At 36.8% G+C, this 19,110-nt stretch overlaps 1 protein-coding gene across 1 annotated transcript in view; it reads right to left on the bottom strand.

Annotated features, from left to right (window-relative positions):
* Window positions 1–19,110, bottom strand: part of VWDE (von Willebrand factor D and EGF domains) — a 44,558-nt gene that overhangs the window by 1,406 nt on the left and 24,042 nt on the right. Inside the window, exons 11-20 of the mRNA XM_054726162.1 lie at window positions 16,523–16,731; window positions 15,417–16,381; window positions 14,477–14,515; window positions 10,162–10,713; window positions 7,928–8,023; window positions 7,752–7,847; window positions 5,757–5,852; window positions 4,757–4,852; window positions 3,167–3,262; window positions 15–110 (exon numbers count right to left, since the gene is read on the bottom strand). Coding sequence (XP_054582137.1) covers window positions 15–110; window positions 3,167–3,262; window positions 4,757–4,852; window positions 5,757–5,852; window positions 7,752–7,847; window positions 7,928–8,023; window positions 10,162–10,713; window positions 14,477–14,515; window positions 15,417–16,381; window positions 16,523–16,731 — 2,341 coding nt within the window. The remainder of the gene's footprint in view (window positions 1–14; window positions 111–3,166; window positions 3,263–4,756; window positions 4,853–5,756; window positions 5,853–7,751; window positions 7,848–7,927; window positions 8,024–10,161; window positions 10,714–14,476; window positions 14,516–15,416; window positions 16,382–16,522; window positions 16,732–19,110) is intronic.

Raw genomic sequence — 19,110 nt, 5'->3', positions numbered from 1 at the left:
TAGTGGTGTCTTACTTTTTTGGCATCTCCTGCCAGTGTATCCTTCACGACAGGTGCACACATTATTTCTCACGCAGTGGCCACCATTCTTACAGGGAGGGTGACAGATAGCTAAAAGAATACATGGCAGCAATCTGTGAATATTACGCATTCAGTTGTTGTATATTACATATTGCATCGTGTGCTTGTTACCTGTGGGGCCATGAGGCAGAGAGATGTGCTATTAAAATAAAAGATCACAACTACGAGTACTAAAATCACCCCTTCTAAATCAAAATACAATTCTTAGAGCTATAAGCTGCTAGTGGGTTAGCACAGTTTGCAATGTATTGGGGAATTGGTCATAACAAATGGAGTCTTTGGTATTATAGTGCACATATTATGAACCTTATCTTTTTTTTTTTTTTACCACACTTTAAGTAAAGAATGAAATGATCTGATCAAAACCAAGAAAATAAGTCAAAACCTAGCTCTGTGTAAGAATGTTTCTGTTCCTGTGGAAATCAAAAAAATCTGAATAATCTGTCACATAATATTTGGAAAATAACTTTTAAATACCTACAGAAGTAATGAATGCAGAGCTTTATTATGTGACTTTTCTATGACTGGTAAAAATCTTTTAAACAACAAATCCTTGGCTTTGTTAGGAATATTTATTGGGTAATCTTGAACATACTGTAGTATCCTCTCTCTCTCTCTCTCTCTCTCTCTCTCTCTCTCTCTCTATATATATATATATATATATATATGTGATTCTGTTCTATGAAGTTCAGAATCTAATATTTATCATCTTTTATGAGAGGATTATTATATTGCTTCATGTTTCTTCCATATATGACAATTAAATGTGGTTGTTTTAAAAATAATAATACACAGGCAATTTTAAATTTAATTTTTCCTAAATGATAAATAAATTTCAGTTTGTGTTTTAAAAATTAATGTCAAATAATGGCGAGGGCTGTTGCTATTTTTTATTATGGAGAAATACTCTTATATTTTCTGCTTCTTAATCTTATATATCGGATTTAAGATTATTTCTATCTGGTTTTGATAATAGGGATGTTACAGACTCACTTCCCATTTGAATTAGATCCATCTTAAATAGCTGCTTTATTTCCAAACACTAAGAAAAATTCACCTGATTTCTAATGGATTTATAAGTAAAAATAATGTAGCGCTTTATGAATAAAAACAATATAACTGAATTATTTTAACAAATGGATACTTTTCATTATTTTAGACGGAGCTTTTCCTGGTTAATGCTTGAGTCTACTTTCTCTGATGTATTTATTGCTATTTTGTTGTTGTTGTTTTTAATCTTCACCTGAGGTTATTCTTTCCACTGATTTTTAGAGAGAGTGGAAGGGAGGGAGGGGGAGAGACACATCGATTGGTTGCCTCTGCATGTGCCCCAACTGGAGCCTCCACTTGCAACCTAGGTACATGCCCTTGGCTAGAATCAAACCCGGGACCCTTCAGTCCGCAGGCCAGCACTCTATCCACTTAGCCAAACTGGCTAGGGCTGTTGCTATTTTTATTAGGGAGAAATACTCATATTTTCTGCTTCGTAATCTTTATAAGGTATAAGATTATTTCTATTTACTGAGCCACGTCAGCCGGGCTATATATAATTTTTAGTTCTACTTGATAATTTAGAGATTTTTCCTCTTTCCCAGTTAAGGGTTGGCATATATTTTTATTGATTTCAGAGAGAAAGGGAGAGGGGAGAGAGAGAGAAACATGAATGATGAGAGAGAATCATTAATTGGCTGCCTCCTGCACGCCTCCTACTGGGGATCAAGAGCACAACCCGGGCATGTACCCTTGACTGGAATTGAACCTGGGACCTTTCAGTCTGCAGGCTGACGCTCTATCCACTGAGCAAAACCAGCTAGGGCATGCATATAAATTTTAGAGAATTGCCCGGCCAGTGTGACTCAGTGATTGAACTTCTACCTATGAACCAGGAGGTAATGGTTCTATTCCCGGTCAGGTTTTGGGCTCGATCCCCAGTAAGGGACCTGCAGGAGGCAGTCGATCAATGATATCTCTCATCATTGATGCTTCTTTCTCTCCCTCTCCCTTCCTCTCTGAAATCAATAAAAATATATTTTAAACAATTTTAGAAAATAAAATTAAAAAGTAGTATAAGAGATGTAAGCTTTTCATTTCCTTTCTTACATTCTGCACTCCACATTATACCTATAACTCACAAACATGGGCTTCAACATAGTCTCCTAATTTTCAAGATTTGCCTTGTCTCTGTCTTTACTTTCTTCTCTTTTGCTATTTGGTTTATTATAGGAAATTTGAATTATAGGAACTCATTTCCAATGTGCACATATCTAGTATTTAAATGATGCTCTTTTTCTCTGCCTCAATTGCCACCTAATACTTCTAGCCAACATCCAAATTAAAAATTGGAATAAAATCAAAGTGTAATAAGACAAAAAAAGTATACATTTTAGGAATTAAGTTATGACATGTTCTGACATGCTTTTACTAAAAAATCTACCCTACACTTTGCATTAGCTAAAAAATATGAAGATCAGAAGATGCCTTTTAAATTTCATTTATTGACATTAATTCATGTCTACACTGACTGCTTCAGGCATGCCCGCTATTCTGAAAAACCCATAGCATTAACATTATGAGGGAAAGTATTAAAATAACAGGCCATAAAGGGGAAATGATGCATCTTTATGTTCACATATCACCTTGCATAGTGCTGTGCACATCTGGCTCTTCATAAATGTTTAATAAAACTAAAGTCAAGAGAGATCATGAGATAAAAGTGAACATTAAATTGAGCAAAAGTCAAACGTTTTTGCTGTGAAGGCAAGAATATGACACCATTTCATTATAATAGACTGCAAGAAAACTTTGCTTATTTGTTTTACACCTTGGTTCTATAAAGCTGCGCAGACAGCTGCCATAGTTGTGAGCCTAAAATATGCTGAATAAATATAATCATTGTCCATCATAACTCTGATACGTTTCTATGAAGTGGTCCTTTGGTGACCAAACTTGCAACATCATAAAAACAGAGAGAAAAAACACAACGAAATAGCATCTTCCCTTTGGAACTTGTCTCTTTGTATTTACTCAGATCTCTGTTTATGCCTAACTTCCCCTTAGCCTTTTTATTTATAAGAAAGAATAATTACCATTCTGACACTGTGCACCAAAGAATCCATTTGGACAGCGGCAAGTGTTTGGCTTATTACAGGAACCACCATTGAGGCAAACAGGGTCACACAAAGCTAATGAACAGCAGGGAGGAGAGAGACCATAAAAATTTTATTATTAAAAAAAAAAAATGAAAGCTGCATGAAAGTGCAAAATAGTGCATAATGAAATATTTTATTTTTACTGCAAATTAAACCCATAACTTATAATTAGTTAGAATTTGCCAAATAAAAGAGGAATAAAATAACTGGGTAATAGTTTTGAAAGTCTGTTCATCAAGCTTACAAATAATACCAAGCGAAGACTAAGGAGACTGTGGTTAGAATTCAGAATGCCCTTGTTAAGCTGAAAGAATGACTAGAAGTTAGGAGAAGGCACTTCAAAAGCTCAAACAGGAAGGTCTGTCATTTGCTCAAGTACAGGTGGCCATGTGGACCTCTTTAAGTCTCCTTCCCAATTTATAAGAAACACTGCACTCAAGTCCTAGCACACTAAAAAACAATCTTCGTTTTTGCTTCTTTACCTTTGCTTCATTTTAAAAGGTACCCCCAATTACATTTTTCTTTTTAAAAATTAATTTATTGGGTTAATAACATACTAGTATAAATTTCAAGTTTATAATACAACATCTGAATACTGCATTGTGTGCCCACCACCCAAAGTTTAGTCTCCTCCCATCACCATATACTTGACACCCTTCACTTCTTCATTCTTCCCCAACCTCCTTCCCCTCTGGTAACCACCATTCTGTTGTCTGTATCTGCAAGTTTGTTTATTTTGTTTGTTCATTTGTTGCTTTTGTTTTATACCCCACATATGAGTGAAACCCTTTTCCCTCCTAACTGACTTGCCAAAATTAATATTCCTCTTCTCTGCTTCCAAGAAGCTGTACATTAATTACATAATTTATTATAATTCAACTTGTATCAGAGTCTTTTTAATAATGCAATCCTGTTCTCCTTCACTAATGATATGCTCCTTAAAAGCAGGCCAAAATCAAATTGATCTTTGTTTTCCCTTTGCATTATGCTTCGCACATAGTTGGCAAGCTACAAATGTTGAATTAAATCTATGTTGAAAAAAGTCATTAGAATACAATGTATTAGATTAAACATAGAAAATTGCAAACACTGCTGCCAAGAAGTAAGCCTGATTTGGTGATAAATGAATTCATTTGATGGTGCCCACTTAACTCAAAATTGCTTGAATGTTTAATGAAATAGAATGTCTGTGATTTAAAAAAAATCCCACAACAATTTGAGGTCTAGAAGATGCAACACATATGTCTCTCTCAACTATGAGGCAAGTGGATGAAGAAAATGTAAAAGCAAAAAAAAAAAAAAAAAGTATTGGTCAGGTTGGATGACAATAAAGCTGTTAAACAGTCTATGGTTTAATATAAGAAGAAAAAGAATGAAGATGATAGGTTTTTAAAAATATCTCTGAAATAAAAACTTCATACCAATCTTGTCAGATTAGTTTTATGTTTTGGGGTGCAAGTCTTTAGGACATTGACACATTTAAATTTTCTTTTAACTGATATTTATTGAAAATATTTTTTATTTCACCTGTACTGCAGGTGGGTCCATACCAGCCAGGCTTGCACTGGCAAACATCTGGTGTAAGGCATTCACCTCCATTTTCACAGTGCTTGTTACAAACCACTAAGATCATAGGACACAAATAAAAAAAAGGTAGATTAGGCTTGGAATTGGTCATATTATTGATTATTACCTGGTTAGCTCATAACTGCCTATTACATCTTTAATGAATAAGATCAGAAAGAAAGATAAAAAGAATTTTTCCTTTGGCTTTACAAGGTCTCCATTTCTCACATCAAGTTATGTTAATTTTACTTATTTTGCTGATATATATGGGAAAAGTAGGAAACCATTGAGTTGAATGGTAAACAAGAAATGGCCATTTGGAAAAATGATTACTTACTAATGAAAGTAATCACAGGCATAAATTAAATGAGGTAAATTTATATGTAATTCAACAAACTGAATTCCTATCACCTAAAAAAAAAAAAAAAAAAAAATGGAGAAGGGGTCATGAATAAGGTCAAAAAAAAGAGTTGCTTATAAGAAACTTTTAATTTAGTTTTGGCAGCCAACACTCTCAGTAGTATGCTGAATGGTAACTGTCATAGTAAATCACAAATGTGTGATTTTTCCATGGGGTTTGGGTTTATATCAATTAGCATTAAAGCCATCAACTATTCAAAGGAGCAGTCCTATCTAATAACCATCACTCCATCAAAAAGATGGTGGCTCCCATAGTCACAAGATGGCGGCGCCCAGTCCTTTTAGCACCGCCGGATTCCCCCAGTCCCCGGGCGGGGTGTGGCCACTGAGAGTGGACAGTGTGAGCGGCCTGGCGGATTGCTTGCTTCATCGCCGTGGCGACAAGGCAAGCATTCCGCACCCAGCTGCAGATGGGCCTCTGGCCGTGGAGAGCCTCTGGGCAGTGGCCGGAGCAGCCAGGCCCCACAAAGAGCTATTGGCGCACGGATTTGGGCACAGAGCTACTAGTTTTGTTATTTGAGTCCACAAGAGCTTTGCTTACTTGTTTTGCACCTTGGTCCCACAAAACCATAAGGACAAGTACAGAGGTTTCCAGCCAAGCAGGTGCCGCCATGTTGACAAGGTGGGCTACAATATTCTGCAGACACAGATTATGTTATTAAGTTAGCTCACAATTTTAAAAAAGTCAGTTTTTGTTTATAAAGTACAGCTACAATAAAAGCTTTTTGTAAGAGCAAATTATAGTAAGATCAGTTATCTTTTACTATGAAATTTGGTTCTGTGGGATTCACTATGAGTTCGCTCTCTAAAAACACCCACAAATCATTGGCACGTCTTGGTTTATAAAACTTATGATCAACTGCTATAATTAAGATTACATATGATCTTAGCTTTCTTCTGGAAAGTGATACTTGGACATATGCATTCTAGCTTACAAATAGAACACTTTTATATTTCCACTAGCTTTCCCGTTGCAGGAAAATTCCTGCAATGGGATTTCCTGCTGCACTCTACCCCGCCTCCGTTCCTCCCTTGCCGCCCGCCTCGCCTTCTCCTCCAGCCCGCCCGCGTTTCCCTTCGGCCCCGGCCCCGCCTCCGCCCCCGCCCCGCCCTTGTCACCGGCCCCGCCTTCTCCTCCAGCCCGCCTTCGTTTCCCTTCGGCCCCGGCCCCGCCTCCACTCCGCCCTTGTCACCGGCCCCGCCTTCTCCTCCAGCCCGCCTTCGTTTCCCTTCGGCCCCGGCCCCGCCTCCGCCCCGCCCTTGTCACCGGCCCCGCCTTCTCCTCCAGCCTGCCCGCGTTTCCCTTCGCCCCCGGCCCTGCCTCCGCTCCGCCCTTGCCGCCCGCCCCGCCTTCTCCTCCAGCCCGCCTTCGTTTCCCTTCGCCTACGGCCCTGACTTCGCTCCTCCCTTCTCCTCCCCCCCGCTCCCCTGGCTTGCTTGCTTCTTCGAAGCTTTACTCCCCTTTGCAGCTCTTGGCTTCTTTCGACACTGTCTTGATATGCAAATTAGCCGCCATCTTTGTTGGGGCAATTTGCATACTCGTCCTGATTGGTTGGTGGGCGTGGCTTGGCTGGTGGGCGTGGCTTAGGTGTAGCGAAGGTGCAGTCAATTTGCATATTTGTCTATTATTAGATTAGATAATTATTTTCATATGCTACTGATATTGACTGTTTCTGTTGGTTTATTCTAGATTTAGTTTAATTTGTTAATTTGTACCTTGTTATGAAAGCATTTATGGCTCTATTTTATTAATAATTATGTTATCATCTATCAACATCTGTTATTTTTAAAATAACAATTTTGCTTTTTAAAATATTCACTTTAGGAATATCATTTTCTAAACTCTATACTTAAGATTTCCATTAAAGACAATAAGATTGTATGGCTATAGACATGCTTTTATTTCTTTATTTTTTTAAATATATTTGTATTGATTTCAGAGAGGAAGGAAAAGGGAGAGAGAGAGAGAAACACCAATGATGAGAGGGGATCATTGATTGGCTGCCTCCTACACGCCCCACACTCGGAATTGAGCCCAGAGCCTACAACCTGGGCATGTGCCCTGGTGGGGAATCGAACCCTGACCTCCTGGTTCATAAGTCGATGCTCAACCACTGAGCCATGCTGGCCGGTCTATATAGACATGTTTCTAAAAATCACTTTTTTGATTTATTCTTACTACCTGATATCTTCTAATTATTTGGTATTTCACAGTTCTTTGAAATTATGTTTGACAAGTTCTTTAATAATCAGATGTCCTGTGTTTGAAGGTAAAATATTTGTAGGGCTCTGATAACTTATAACTAAATCTCAAAAAATTATTCCTGAAGATAATTTTACCAAGGACAAATAAGCTATTGCTCTTTAGTTTTCTGATTTTAGAAATTTATTTTTTAAAATCTTCAAGTAAATGATTTTAAATAAACATTAAAAACTTTGACTCCCTCACAAGCATTAATGCATATATTAATATGTATACAGAAAAACTATCCTTAAAAATTTGCTTTATTATTCAATTTTTAATTTAAATGATTACCTTCTTCACAAGTTGCTCCACCAAACCCTGGGGTACATTCACAAACGTTAGGTCTAATACATTTTCCATGGTTTTTGCAATCAGGATGACAGATAGCTGTATAAAATAAAGCTCATGCTTAGGAATATCAATTATCAATTAAATTAATCATGCAAACTAATGAGTGCTATACCTACCAGTTTGGCAGTTAGAACCAGTGTAACCAGGTTTACATTTACATATGTTTGGGGCAACACACTCCCTCCCTTTTCCACATGGGTGTCTACAAATGGCTGCAAAAATGAAGGGTAAAATGTTGATACAGTATGTACATGTTGCTTATAGACTTAGTCATAAAAGTAAAATTTTCTGAAATTTGACTAATTTGATACTATTACTAAACAATAACCACTACATTTATCCATGAAATTATTTTCCCCCTTATATTTGGTTTGCTACTGGAATGCCTGAGGGTGAGAAAGAAAAACCATATGGGTAATCCCTCCCATAGTAAAATCTATGTTAGAGATGGTGACTAACCATAAATGGGATGAGGGTAATGAAATGTCAGGTACTAATCAGGTAAATGTTGGTGAAAGGCAAAGATAATTAGAATTTCAAAGAGCAAGATGCCAGGAACACATCATAAGGTTATAGGTTTGTATTCCTTAAGCTTCTATAACTACCTGATATATTCTAATTAGGCATTTAACACTTCTGAGGACTGCAGTGCATGAGGTTGTTTTGTTTTATTTGTCAACTAGAGGCCCGGTGTATGAAATTCGTGCACGGGGGGAGGGGGGCTGTCCCTCAGCTCAGCCTAAACCCTCTCCAATCTGGGACCCCTTGAGAGATGTCTGACCACCCGTTTAGGCCCGATCCCACCAGGATCGGGCCTAAACGGGTGGTCAGACATCCCTCTCACAATCCAGGACTGCTGGCTCCCAACTGCTCGCCTGCCTCTGCCTGATTGCCCCTAACCGCTTCTGCCAGCCAGCCTGATCACCCCCTCACCACTCCACTGCCAGCTTGATAGACGCCTAACTGCTCCCTGGCAGCCCGATTGCCCATAACTGCCCTCCCCTGCTGGCCTGGTCCCCCCCAACTGCCCTCCCCTGCAGGCCTGATCCCCTCTAACCGCTCTCCCCTGCAAGCCTGCCCCCCCCAACTGCCCTCCTCTGCCAGCCTGGTCCCCACCAACTGCCCTCCTCTGCCAGCCTGGTCTCTCCCAACTGCCCTCCTCTGCCAGCCTGGTCACCTGCAACTGCCCACAACTGCCCTCCCCTGCCAGCCATCTTGTGGCGGCCATCTTGTGTCCACATGGGGGCAGCCATCTTGTGTCTTGGAGTGGTGGTCAATTTGCATATTATGCTTTTATTAAATAGGATAATAACAAGTTTTATATATAAACATTAAGTATTGAAGATTATTTTTTTAATATATTTCTATTGATTTCAGAGAGGAAGGGAGAGGGAGAGAGAGAGATAGAAACATCAATGATGAGAGAGAATCATTGACCAAATGCCTCCCACTGGGGATCGAGCCTGCAACCCAGGCATGTGCCCTTGACCAGAATTGAATCTGGGACCCTTCAGTCCACAGGCCGATGCTCTATCCACTGAACCAAACCACCCAAGGCTAAAGATTATTATTATCATTATTCCTACAGACAAAAATAAGAGTTTCTCCAGGGAATACTGAGATCAAAGGAATACTCCAACATCGCTATTGTTTAAGTAGGTCTCAAATCAAAACAAAACAATAGCAAAAAAATAGCTTCTATGTTGTCAAAGCCAAAAATTTGCTTTGCATCAGAGAAAACAATGCTGATAATTGTGAAAAGAAGTAAATGCTTATTTTTCTTTCAAAATTAATGTGATGCCCAATTTGCTTTATTCTCAAGAGCTGTAGGAATTACAGAGAAACCTCGTTTATGCAAATAAGCAAATATGTCAGAAGTAGTAAGTTAAAGGGCTAAATGCGTACTGAGAGCTGTAAAGAACCCAGACCACAAGGCTATTCACATCCTTATTTTATCTTTTAGCTGCTTAATTCCAGGAAAATCAGTTAGCCCTCTAAGGCTCTGCTTTCTCATCTGTATAACGAGAAAATAACACCCAATTTGTGGGGTCCTTGTGGATTATATGACAAAATTGATACAGAATATTTCCATAGACCACAGTAGGTACTCAATAAATACATTTATATTATATAGTTATAATTCTGTTTAGTATTAACACTTTTTTAAAAAATAACTCAGAAATGCCCATGTTAATCTTTTGAAATATGAAAAAGAATACAGACAAATAAGTAAAATAAGTAGAAATTATTGAAATAAATGGAGTAAAGAGAGATTAATAAATAGAAAGCATATCTTCTTAACTACTTGAATGTGCACTCCATAGTTTTCTTTGAAGAGTTTTCATACTACCTCTGCAATTGATACCATCTCCATAATATCCCAGGGGGCAGCGTCCACATCGGAAGTGACCATCGGTGGTTGGTACACAGGAAACACCCAGAAAGCAAGGCGATTCTGCACAAGTTGATATTTTGGTTGACTCGGGCTTTTCTGGCAAAATAGTGGTGGCTCTACTAACTGATGCTGGAAATCCATCCTTGTGCTGTGTGTAACCTTGGGCAGACGTGATAACTTGATCATTATATCCTCCTGTCTCTGTTTGGATGGTGCCCTGGGTAATGTTCTTTACTTCATCACGGGAGCGGTTGGGGTTAATGCGTATAGAACTACGATTGTCCATAGGAACTTCTAGCTCCCCCAGACTGAGATTTGTATTCAGAGTATGAGCCGCATGTTTAAAACCTGATATCTGTTGAGAAATTGCCTTTGAATTATTCATTCGAGTTGTAACTGATTTTAATGAGAAGTACGAGATGTTGCTGGTTTTGGTAGTAACCGGACTATGGGTAAAACTTGCACCAGTTAGTAAATGCTCTGTTGATGGTGACTGAGAACTTATATCTAAACAACCAGGAAAAAAATAAATGTTAGTCAGTAATATTTATTAAGGTTCTGCTCTACCCACAATATCAAATATTAAGTAATTCATTCTTTCACTTAATATCTATTGCATGTATAACACTGTACGAGGAGCCGTGCAGTAATGAGGAGTCATCCCACAACTCCTGCTTTCAATAGACTTATAATCTTTTTGAATGCATAGTATAACAATTAGAGGACAATAACTAATAATTTTATTAAGAGTTAGAAATAGTCAACAAACATTTATTACTACCTAATACACAGTAGGCTCAAAGTAAAAGAAAGCCCAGCTCCATCCCTGAGAAACTCGGTGTTGTTAAGGATATAGGCATGTGAGCAACTTATTTTAATGATCTATGATCATTACTATAAAAGTGACAGCTATGGAACCTATAAGAGCATAGAAGAGTGGACAACTTATTTTGCCTGGAAAGGTAAGGAAGGAAAATGAATGCTTATAGAAAAATCAATTTATAATTATATAAATGCTGTTTTGTATGAGAGGCAAAGAAGAACTGTGGCTCTAGTCATTTTATCAATGTGACAAAACAGGATTTTATACCCTCATCTTTATTGATTGCCCAAGTAGGAATTAATTGTGTGTGTTTTTTGTAAGGGTGGGTTGTCATTTTTTCTCTCTTCCAAGGTACTTTATTTTCCTTATCCAGTAACTCTTTTAAAAAGTTTCTTTGGTATGAAAAATATAACATTTTAGAATATGGGTAATTTTAAGCAGTGACTAGACATGTTTCTCTTTATCCTTTGTACTGTCGATTTAGGGTTGATTTTTGCAGTGTCTTTAGGAACAGCACTTCTCAAACCCCTTACAATATAAAAAAAGGGGGAAGCAAATCAAAACCAGAAAAAGACATAAGAAAACAAATCATAAGCAACAATAAAAAATAATAGTAATATAATTGTTAAATAAAAACAAGGGCAATAAAATATTTTGGTAATTTTGAGGACTTCATAAAACAGAAATCATAGGGTTTCAGACTAATACAGAAACAAGAGTGTACCAAATATAGCCCAAAACAAAAATAAGAACAAAGTAGTTATCACTTTGAACAAGAGGACCCTGGATCAATCCTCAGGTCAATTGATAAAAAAAACGAGACAAATTAGTGTCCTTTTGTCCTGTCTGTGCCCTGAAGTCTGCTCCTTCCCGCCCCACACTGCTTCATATGAATCATCTTCTTAGGAGAGTTTCTGGTATTGAATTGAAGGAAGAAGTAGAGAAGAATTGGAAATAATTTCAGATTATGAAAAATATAGCAGAAGAAATGAAGGAAGGAGTATATATTAGCAAATGCACATTAATGAAATGTATTGTTTTCTTTTGAAATTTAATATAATAAAATCTTAGGGTTCATGTTAAAGTATGCATCAGAAATATTGAAAAATTACAAAATAGAATTGTGAGGGGCTATTTATCTTAGCAATATTAAAGCCACACTAATCTAAATAATGCATTATTGGCATAGAAAAAGACCATTAGGTAATAAAAACATAATAGAAAGCTCAGAAATATATCTCAATGTATATTTGAATTTAATATAAAAACATGGTATTAAAGTCCAGTGTGAAAGTATGGCTTATTTTAATAAATGATAACACATAACTGCTTACTTATCTGGAGGAAAAATATATAGGGCCTCTAACTCACACATAAATTCCAGATGGACTAAAAACTAAATGTAAAATATAAAATAATATAAATAATGAATAGATATAAGAAAATTGAAGAGATTATATGCATAATTTAGAAGTTAGGATATCCTTGGAAATGGAAGCTATAAATAAAAACTGTAATAAAAGATACCTGTATTTGACTACATGAAATTTTAATATTTCTGCATAAAAAGACAACATAGATAAAAGCAAGCCACTGAAATAAAGAAGATAATTTTAAGAACATGTAAAGTACTATTACAAATCAAAAAGTCAAACAGGAGTTATGAACAGAACAGGTAACAGAGAAGCAAATCTAAATGATTATATGAAAAAAACAACAAACAAGTAGATAACCTTTGTCAAGTTCTGTCCAGATAAAAACAGTGGGAAGATACAACTAAACAACTGTGAACGTAAGAAAAGAGAAAAAGCTATACAGATGAGGATAATTTTAAATTATACAAGAAGACTATATGCGATTTTAAATAAGAATTTGAAATCTTGATGAAATAATGATTTTTAAATAAAATGTAAATGACTAAATTGACCCAAGAAGTGATAGAATATAGTTGAAACAATAATTACCATGAAAGAAACAGAAAATAATCTAAAATCACTTCCCAAAATGATGTCAGGACAGATGATCTATTGGGAAAACTTTTACCAAATAATCAAGGAAAGAATAATTTCCAAATTGTTGCAATGCACAGAAAGAGATGAAAAGTTTATAAACATTTGATCAGAGTGGCATAATCCTATAGTAAATTTTATTTATAAATATGCATAAAAATTTAAATGAAATAGCAAATCAAATGTAGCTCTGTGGTTATATAGTACTGCATTGGGATTACATAGACTTGTATATCTATCAATGTTGTTATATTACATAACTACATTAAGATACTAATTAAAATAATGTTAAAAATGTAATTTGATATGTTAAAACATTTTGAATAAGTTTGTCTAAGGAAATGTTAACAGGAATCATAGCAAGTTAATAAATAAAACTGAAAAAACATGATAAAATTTAAAACCCACTCCTCATTTTAATCCTTGACCAAGTATTATCAATTTGCTCCTTTAGTGTCTCTTTCATTTGTTATCTCCCCACCTTAGTCAGAATATCTTCATGTCTTTTCCTGTATATATTTGTGATATTGGTTTAACCCTTCTTCCCATCTTCAGACTTAGACAGTTCTTTACCTGCAAGTGGTCCATCCTCCATACTGCTCTTAAACAGACTTTTTCAAATGTAAACCTTATCCTGTTTCTCAGTGTTTTAGTGGTCTGGACCCTGGCTACCTCTGTAGCTTCAACCCCTGTAGCAGCCCCCCTCCCCCTAGACTTCAGGCATACCAACAGTGCCCAAGGTGTGCTGTGATGTTTGTGTGTGTGACGCCTCTGTACCTTTGCTCCTGCTCTTTCCTCTACCTCGAATGCCTTTCTCTTTCTGGATCAAATTTAGCTGTAGTGACACGCCTTTTGAAAGCTTTTTATTATCCCTCCAGGTAGACATGATTCCTACTATTCTAAGCACTTCTATCAAAAGACACAGAACACCATACTGTACTATGTGATTACCTGTCATATTCCCTGCTATTATACTTAAACCCATTAAGTCAGAGTATATATGCTATATACGGAGTGGAGCAAATGTAGCTTTACAGTTGTTTGTATGGAAAATAATACAATAATAAATAATAATACAAGAATAAACTGTGTTTTATATACTTAACAACTGTAAACCTGTTTTTTTGTTTGTTTTGTTTTTAGAGTGGAAGAGAGAGGAAAAGACAGAAATACTGATGTGAGAGAAACACATCAATTGGTTGCCTCCTGCATGAGCCCCTACCAGAGCATGTGCCCTTGACTGAGAATCAAATCATTACCTCCTGGTTCAAGAGTTGATACTCAACCATAGAGCCACACTGGCCATGCAAGATGACTACAGATTTTTAATGTGAGCAATGAGAGGAACGGAATTTGCATTTACTGAGCTAGAAACATCTGCAGTTGGAAAAGGGAAGAATGGTGGTGATAGGAGGAAAATCAGGAGTTATTGATTTACCTGTTAATGGAATCAAATTGACTTTAAAATCTTCTTTCTCTAATATATTGAGAGAAAATAGTTCCATGTAGATAAGTTAGAGAAGAAAATAAGCAAATTAGTGTAATTAGCAAAACATAAACATAGTCTTAAGAAAACTAAATTTGAGTTCTAGAAAAACTTGTTCTCTGCTAGTGGAGGGACCAGCTGTGTGCCAAGTTCCCGAGGTCAAGAGAACCTTGAATTTGCAAGGAACAGCACGAGAACAAAGTGGGTGGAATGGAATGAGTGAGGGTGATAATAGCAGGGGATAAGTTTTGACAAATATTGTGTGCGAGATCATGCTGTGCCTTACAGGCCATTATATGTGCTTCAGCTTTTTAAAAATAAATATATATATATTTTTATTGATTTCAGAGAAGAAGGGAGAGGGAGAGAGAGATAGAAACATCAGTGATGAGAGGGAAGCACACCCCACTCTGGGGATCGATCCTGCAACCCAGACATGTGCCCTTAAACAGAATAAAACCTTTGGTCCACAGGCTACACAGTATCCACTGAGCCAAACCAGCTAGGGCTGTGCTTCAGCTTTTACTCTGAATCAGATGCAACCCTTTTGGAAAATCATTAATGTACTAGAGGTCCAGTGCATGAATTCGTGCATGGGTGGTGTCTGGCCAGCCTGCCCCCATTGGGGCTGATTGGATCAGGCCGGCTAGAGGGAGGGGCTGTGGGCAGTTGGCCAGCTGGCCCTGCTCCCTGCTTGAACTCCCGGTTGAACTCCAGGTTGAAGGGGCAATTTGCACATTAGCCTTTTATCATATAGGATTAGTTAATATAATTTGTTTTTCCCCCTATGTTATCTGTACAATCCTGCTAAAATACTGATGGTAAAAAGAACAAAGATATTTTCATAATTAAATGACATTCACAATATTGCAGTTGAAGAGTATTTACTTACCACGTGAATCACTGCAGTCATAGGAACCAAAGCCTGGGGGACACATGCATCCCCATTGCATACACTGCCCATTGCCACTGCATAAGTTGGGGCATTTTAATACTAAGAGAATGTCTTCAATTGATTTGCCATATTCTTCTGTGTTATATTTACCCTCTTCCAAAATTCTCCTTTCACATTCATTTTCTAAAAGGGCCACACCTGCTCCTGCCCAGCTGAGATCATCTTTTAGGAGAACATCCTTAACACACATATCTATAACACTGTCTAGTCTCTTGCCAAGAAAGGCGAGGCAGTGCCTTCCTATGCTGGAGTTGGCTAGGGTCTGCTGACACAGTTCCAACGTGCCGTGTTCCGTGAGGCCAGAGGGTGTAGGCCACGTGGGGACAAACTCTTGCTGGACATCCTTAGTATGGTCCTCAGGGAAAAAATAAGGAAGCTCTTTTACATCACTCTGGCTGAGACTCTGGAAAGCAAGCAAAGGAAGAAACTCATAAAAGTTTTGCCGTTTCCATCTGTTTTGTCGATGCAGCCCTGTTTCTTGACTGTGTCTCTCCTGGTCCCGTGTGTGTATCCCATTGTCCAAAGTTTTTGGTACAACTTGTTTCTCATTCTTAGGATATTTTTGTAAATTTAAATCCAGTTTGGGTAGGTTCACATGCTTTTTGTCTTGAGGAAAGAAATTTGAATTATTTTCTTCTCGAGAGGTATGCTTGTTTATCTCTCTGACAAGAGCTTCTGAATTAATATATTTAGAAGTGACATCCAGTTCTGGTATCAAGGAAGAGAATTTGACACGTGTGAGGACTTTGCAGTCGGAAGCAATGTCTGCTTGAGAAACACGGGCCTGATTAGGAGACGGGTACAGTGAAGTGGTGTCCAAGGAGCAGCTACAATAGGGTAGTTTTCCAGGTGATGGTAGAGATATTGGCATTGTGTCGAACATGCTTTTTCCTGGCAAAATCCTTCCAGATGGAAAACAAAAAAGTAATTTGAACAAAAACATCCCCGCCCCCCCCTCCCCCGCCCCAGGAAGGTCTTGCAAAAAAAAAGTAGAGTATTGAGTCATCACTCATTTTAAGTCAAATATTAATTTACTTTCTTACCTCCATTCATTAATAAAAGCAAAACAATTATTAAAAGTTTGATCAATTTTGATCCCATTTTTGTCATGGAAATCATTTTCAGGGTTTTCATCAAAGGTGCCACAAAGTCCCAAAGTGTTTTTGTAATCTACACTAGGGGCTCTGATAGTTAGACTCATGCCCCATTCACTAAGATCGGCACGGATAAATGCTCCAGAAGAAAACCAGATCTGAAATACAGAAAGAAGTCATTTAAAATAATATGCAATCTTAAAAAAAGGAGGCCATCTAATACTTTCAACAATAAAGATAAACTTACAAAAAATAATAAGTTAATATTCAATGCAGATTATGAAAAAAATATAATGTAAAAAATAAATTCATTGATTCAATATAAAAGGAAAATAAAATATTGCTTTTTCTTAGACTACACCTTTCCTTTTAATGCTATATGTGAAAATAATGGGTTTTGGCCTTTTGCTGATTTGAAATTTGATTTCCACATTGATCTTTTTATTGAGATATTTTGTTTAAACTCTTTAAAAATAATTTAAACTAGAATGAGACATTTTGTGCAATTAAAACAGCTATTAATGTTGAGTATAATGTTTACCAAGTAATGTCTCTGATAGTAATTATTTGATCTAGACTTAAACTGATGAGTAATTGATTTACACATGTAAATGTAATTCCAGAAGGATACATATTCCTCATCAGCATTCTCTTACTGCCAGTAGGCAAATAGAATCAGAAGCCAAATTATAACCAGAACGTTGCTAGGGGAGTTGGAATGAGAGAAGGGGTTTGTTGAATCATCCTAATAGCCTATGTCACCTGTGATCCTCCTCACAGAAATCTCACCCTCCCAGATCAGGGACTTGGATGTACATGTTGAGAATTTCTCTTCTAAAAACCACTGAAGATACACCATGTATGTCTGTTCCTCTGACTCTACTATCCCGCTTATTTTATTTTATTTTATTTTATTTTTTGGTTTAAAAATTTCCATCTGTTTTGTTGATGCCACCCTGTTTCTTGACTGTGTCTATTCTGGTCCCGTGTATTTTTTAGATTTAAAAATTTCAGTTTTTCTTTTTAGAAAACATGGTATTATTTTAAAAGCAAGGCTATTTCATATTGCTACTCAATCTCAGGTGGCTAATGTTAGGGTCTTGGTGCATATTCTTTGAAAACCTTTCCTATATTTCATTAATTTCTTTTCCTGTCAATAAATACACACCTATTCCAACATTTTCATGACTACAAAGTGGTCTATTATGTGACATTGCTATATTTGGGGTTTTGCTTAGATGCTTTTATTCATCACTGATTGATTGTAACTTTTCGCTCTCAAAAAGAGAGATTATGTGGGGTTCTGCACATCCTTAATTATTTTATTATGGTAAATTTTCAGAAGTAAAATTTCTTGAAAAATGACATGCATAGGTTCAATTTACATATACATTATATATATATGTATGTATGTTTATATATATATATATATAAAATACATATGTTCTCTGGAAATCTTGCCAATATTGTATGAGAAATATAGGAGCTACATTTCTTTTTTTAAAATATTTTTTATTGATTTTTTACAGAGAGGAAGGGAGAGGGATAGAGAGTTAGAAACATCGATGAGAGAGAAACATCAATCAGCTGCCTCCTGCACACCCCCTACTGGGGATGTGCCCGCAACCAAGGTACATGCCCTTGACCGGAATCGAACCTGGGACCCTTCAGTTTGCAGGCCAATGCTCTATCCACTGAGCCAAACCGGTTAGAACTGCATTTCTTTGATTACTAATGAAATTAAAGTTTTTATATTTATATTGGTTATTTGTACTTTGGGACATATTTATCAATTTTATTTCTTTTATGAATTGCCTGTTTATATTATTTGATCATTTTAATTGGTGTGCTGATCATACATTAGTGATGCATATTAATGACTATGTAATCTTTGATGTCCCTTGATTTTTTAATCTCTTCCATGTCTACCAGCCTATTTCTGAGGCAGGACCATCTATATTCATTTCAAAAATTGACTAGCTATTCCCAAATATTTATTCTTAATTATGTATTTCAAGTATGGCTAATAAATATATCACCTATTAGGCATTGCCAAAAATGTTTCTATGAATCATCCACCAAGTTATAATGAAATTTTAAATAAGGAAGTTCAGTTTGACAGTTTTAACTATTGTTTTGTCGATTTGTGTATGGTACATGAAAAAAATTTTACTCCTTATAAGATCAGTGTTATTCTAAATGTATTTTCTTGAAGAAAGCACACAAAACCCTAATGTTGAAAATGATAGTTTTTAAATTAATAGAGAGGAATTGACAGGAGTGCTCCAGCCATGAAGACAAGAGGAGAAACAGTCCAGAGATGGAAGACGCTGATGATGCCTTGCCATACCAGCAGTCAGCAGATGTGCGTCACTGCAGATTGCCCAGGACCAAACCAGAGAGGGTCGGACCTGCATTACCACCATTTGTCCACCATCCAGAACTGAAATATCATTGCTGTTATGAACACATAAACAACTGTTGGACATAGAAATTGGGACTCAAAAGAACTGTTGGCCCAGAAAGAAACTCACTAT

This window comes from Eptesicus fuscus, chromosome 14 (genome assembly GCF_027574615.1).
Source record: "Eptesicus fuscus isolate TK198812 chromosome 14, DD_ASM_mEF_20220401, whole genome shotgun sequence".
NCBI classification, from domain to species: Eukaryota; Metazoa; Chordata; class Mammalia; order Chiroptera; family Vespertilionidae; genus Eptesicus; species Eptesicus fuscus.
Note: the sequence above shows the minus strand (reverse complement) of the source record. Positions and strands in the feature narration are given on the sequence as shown.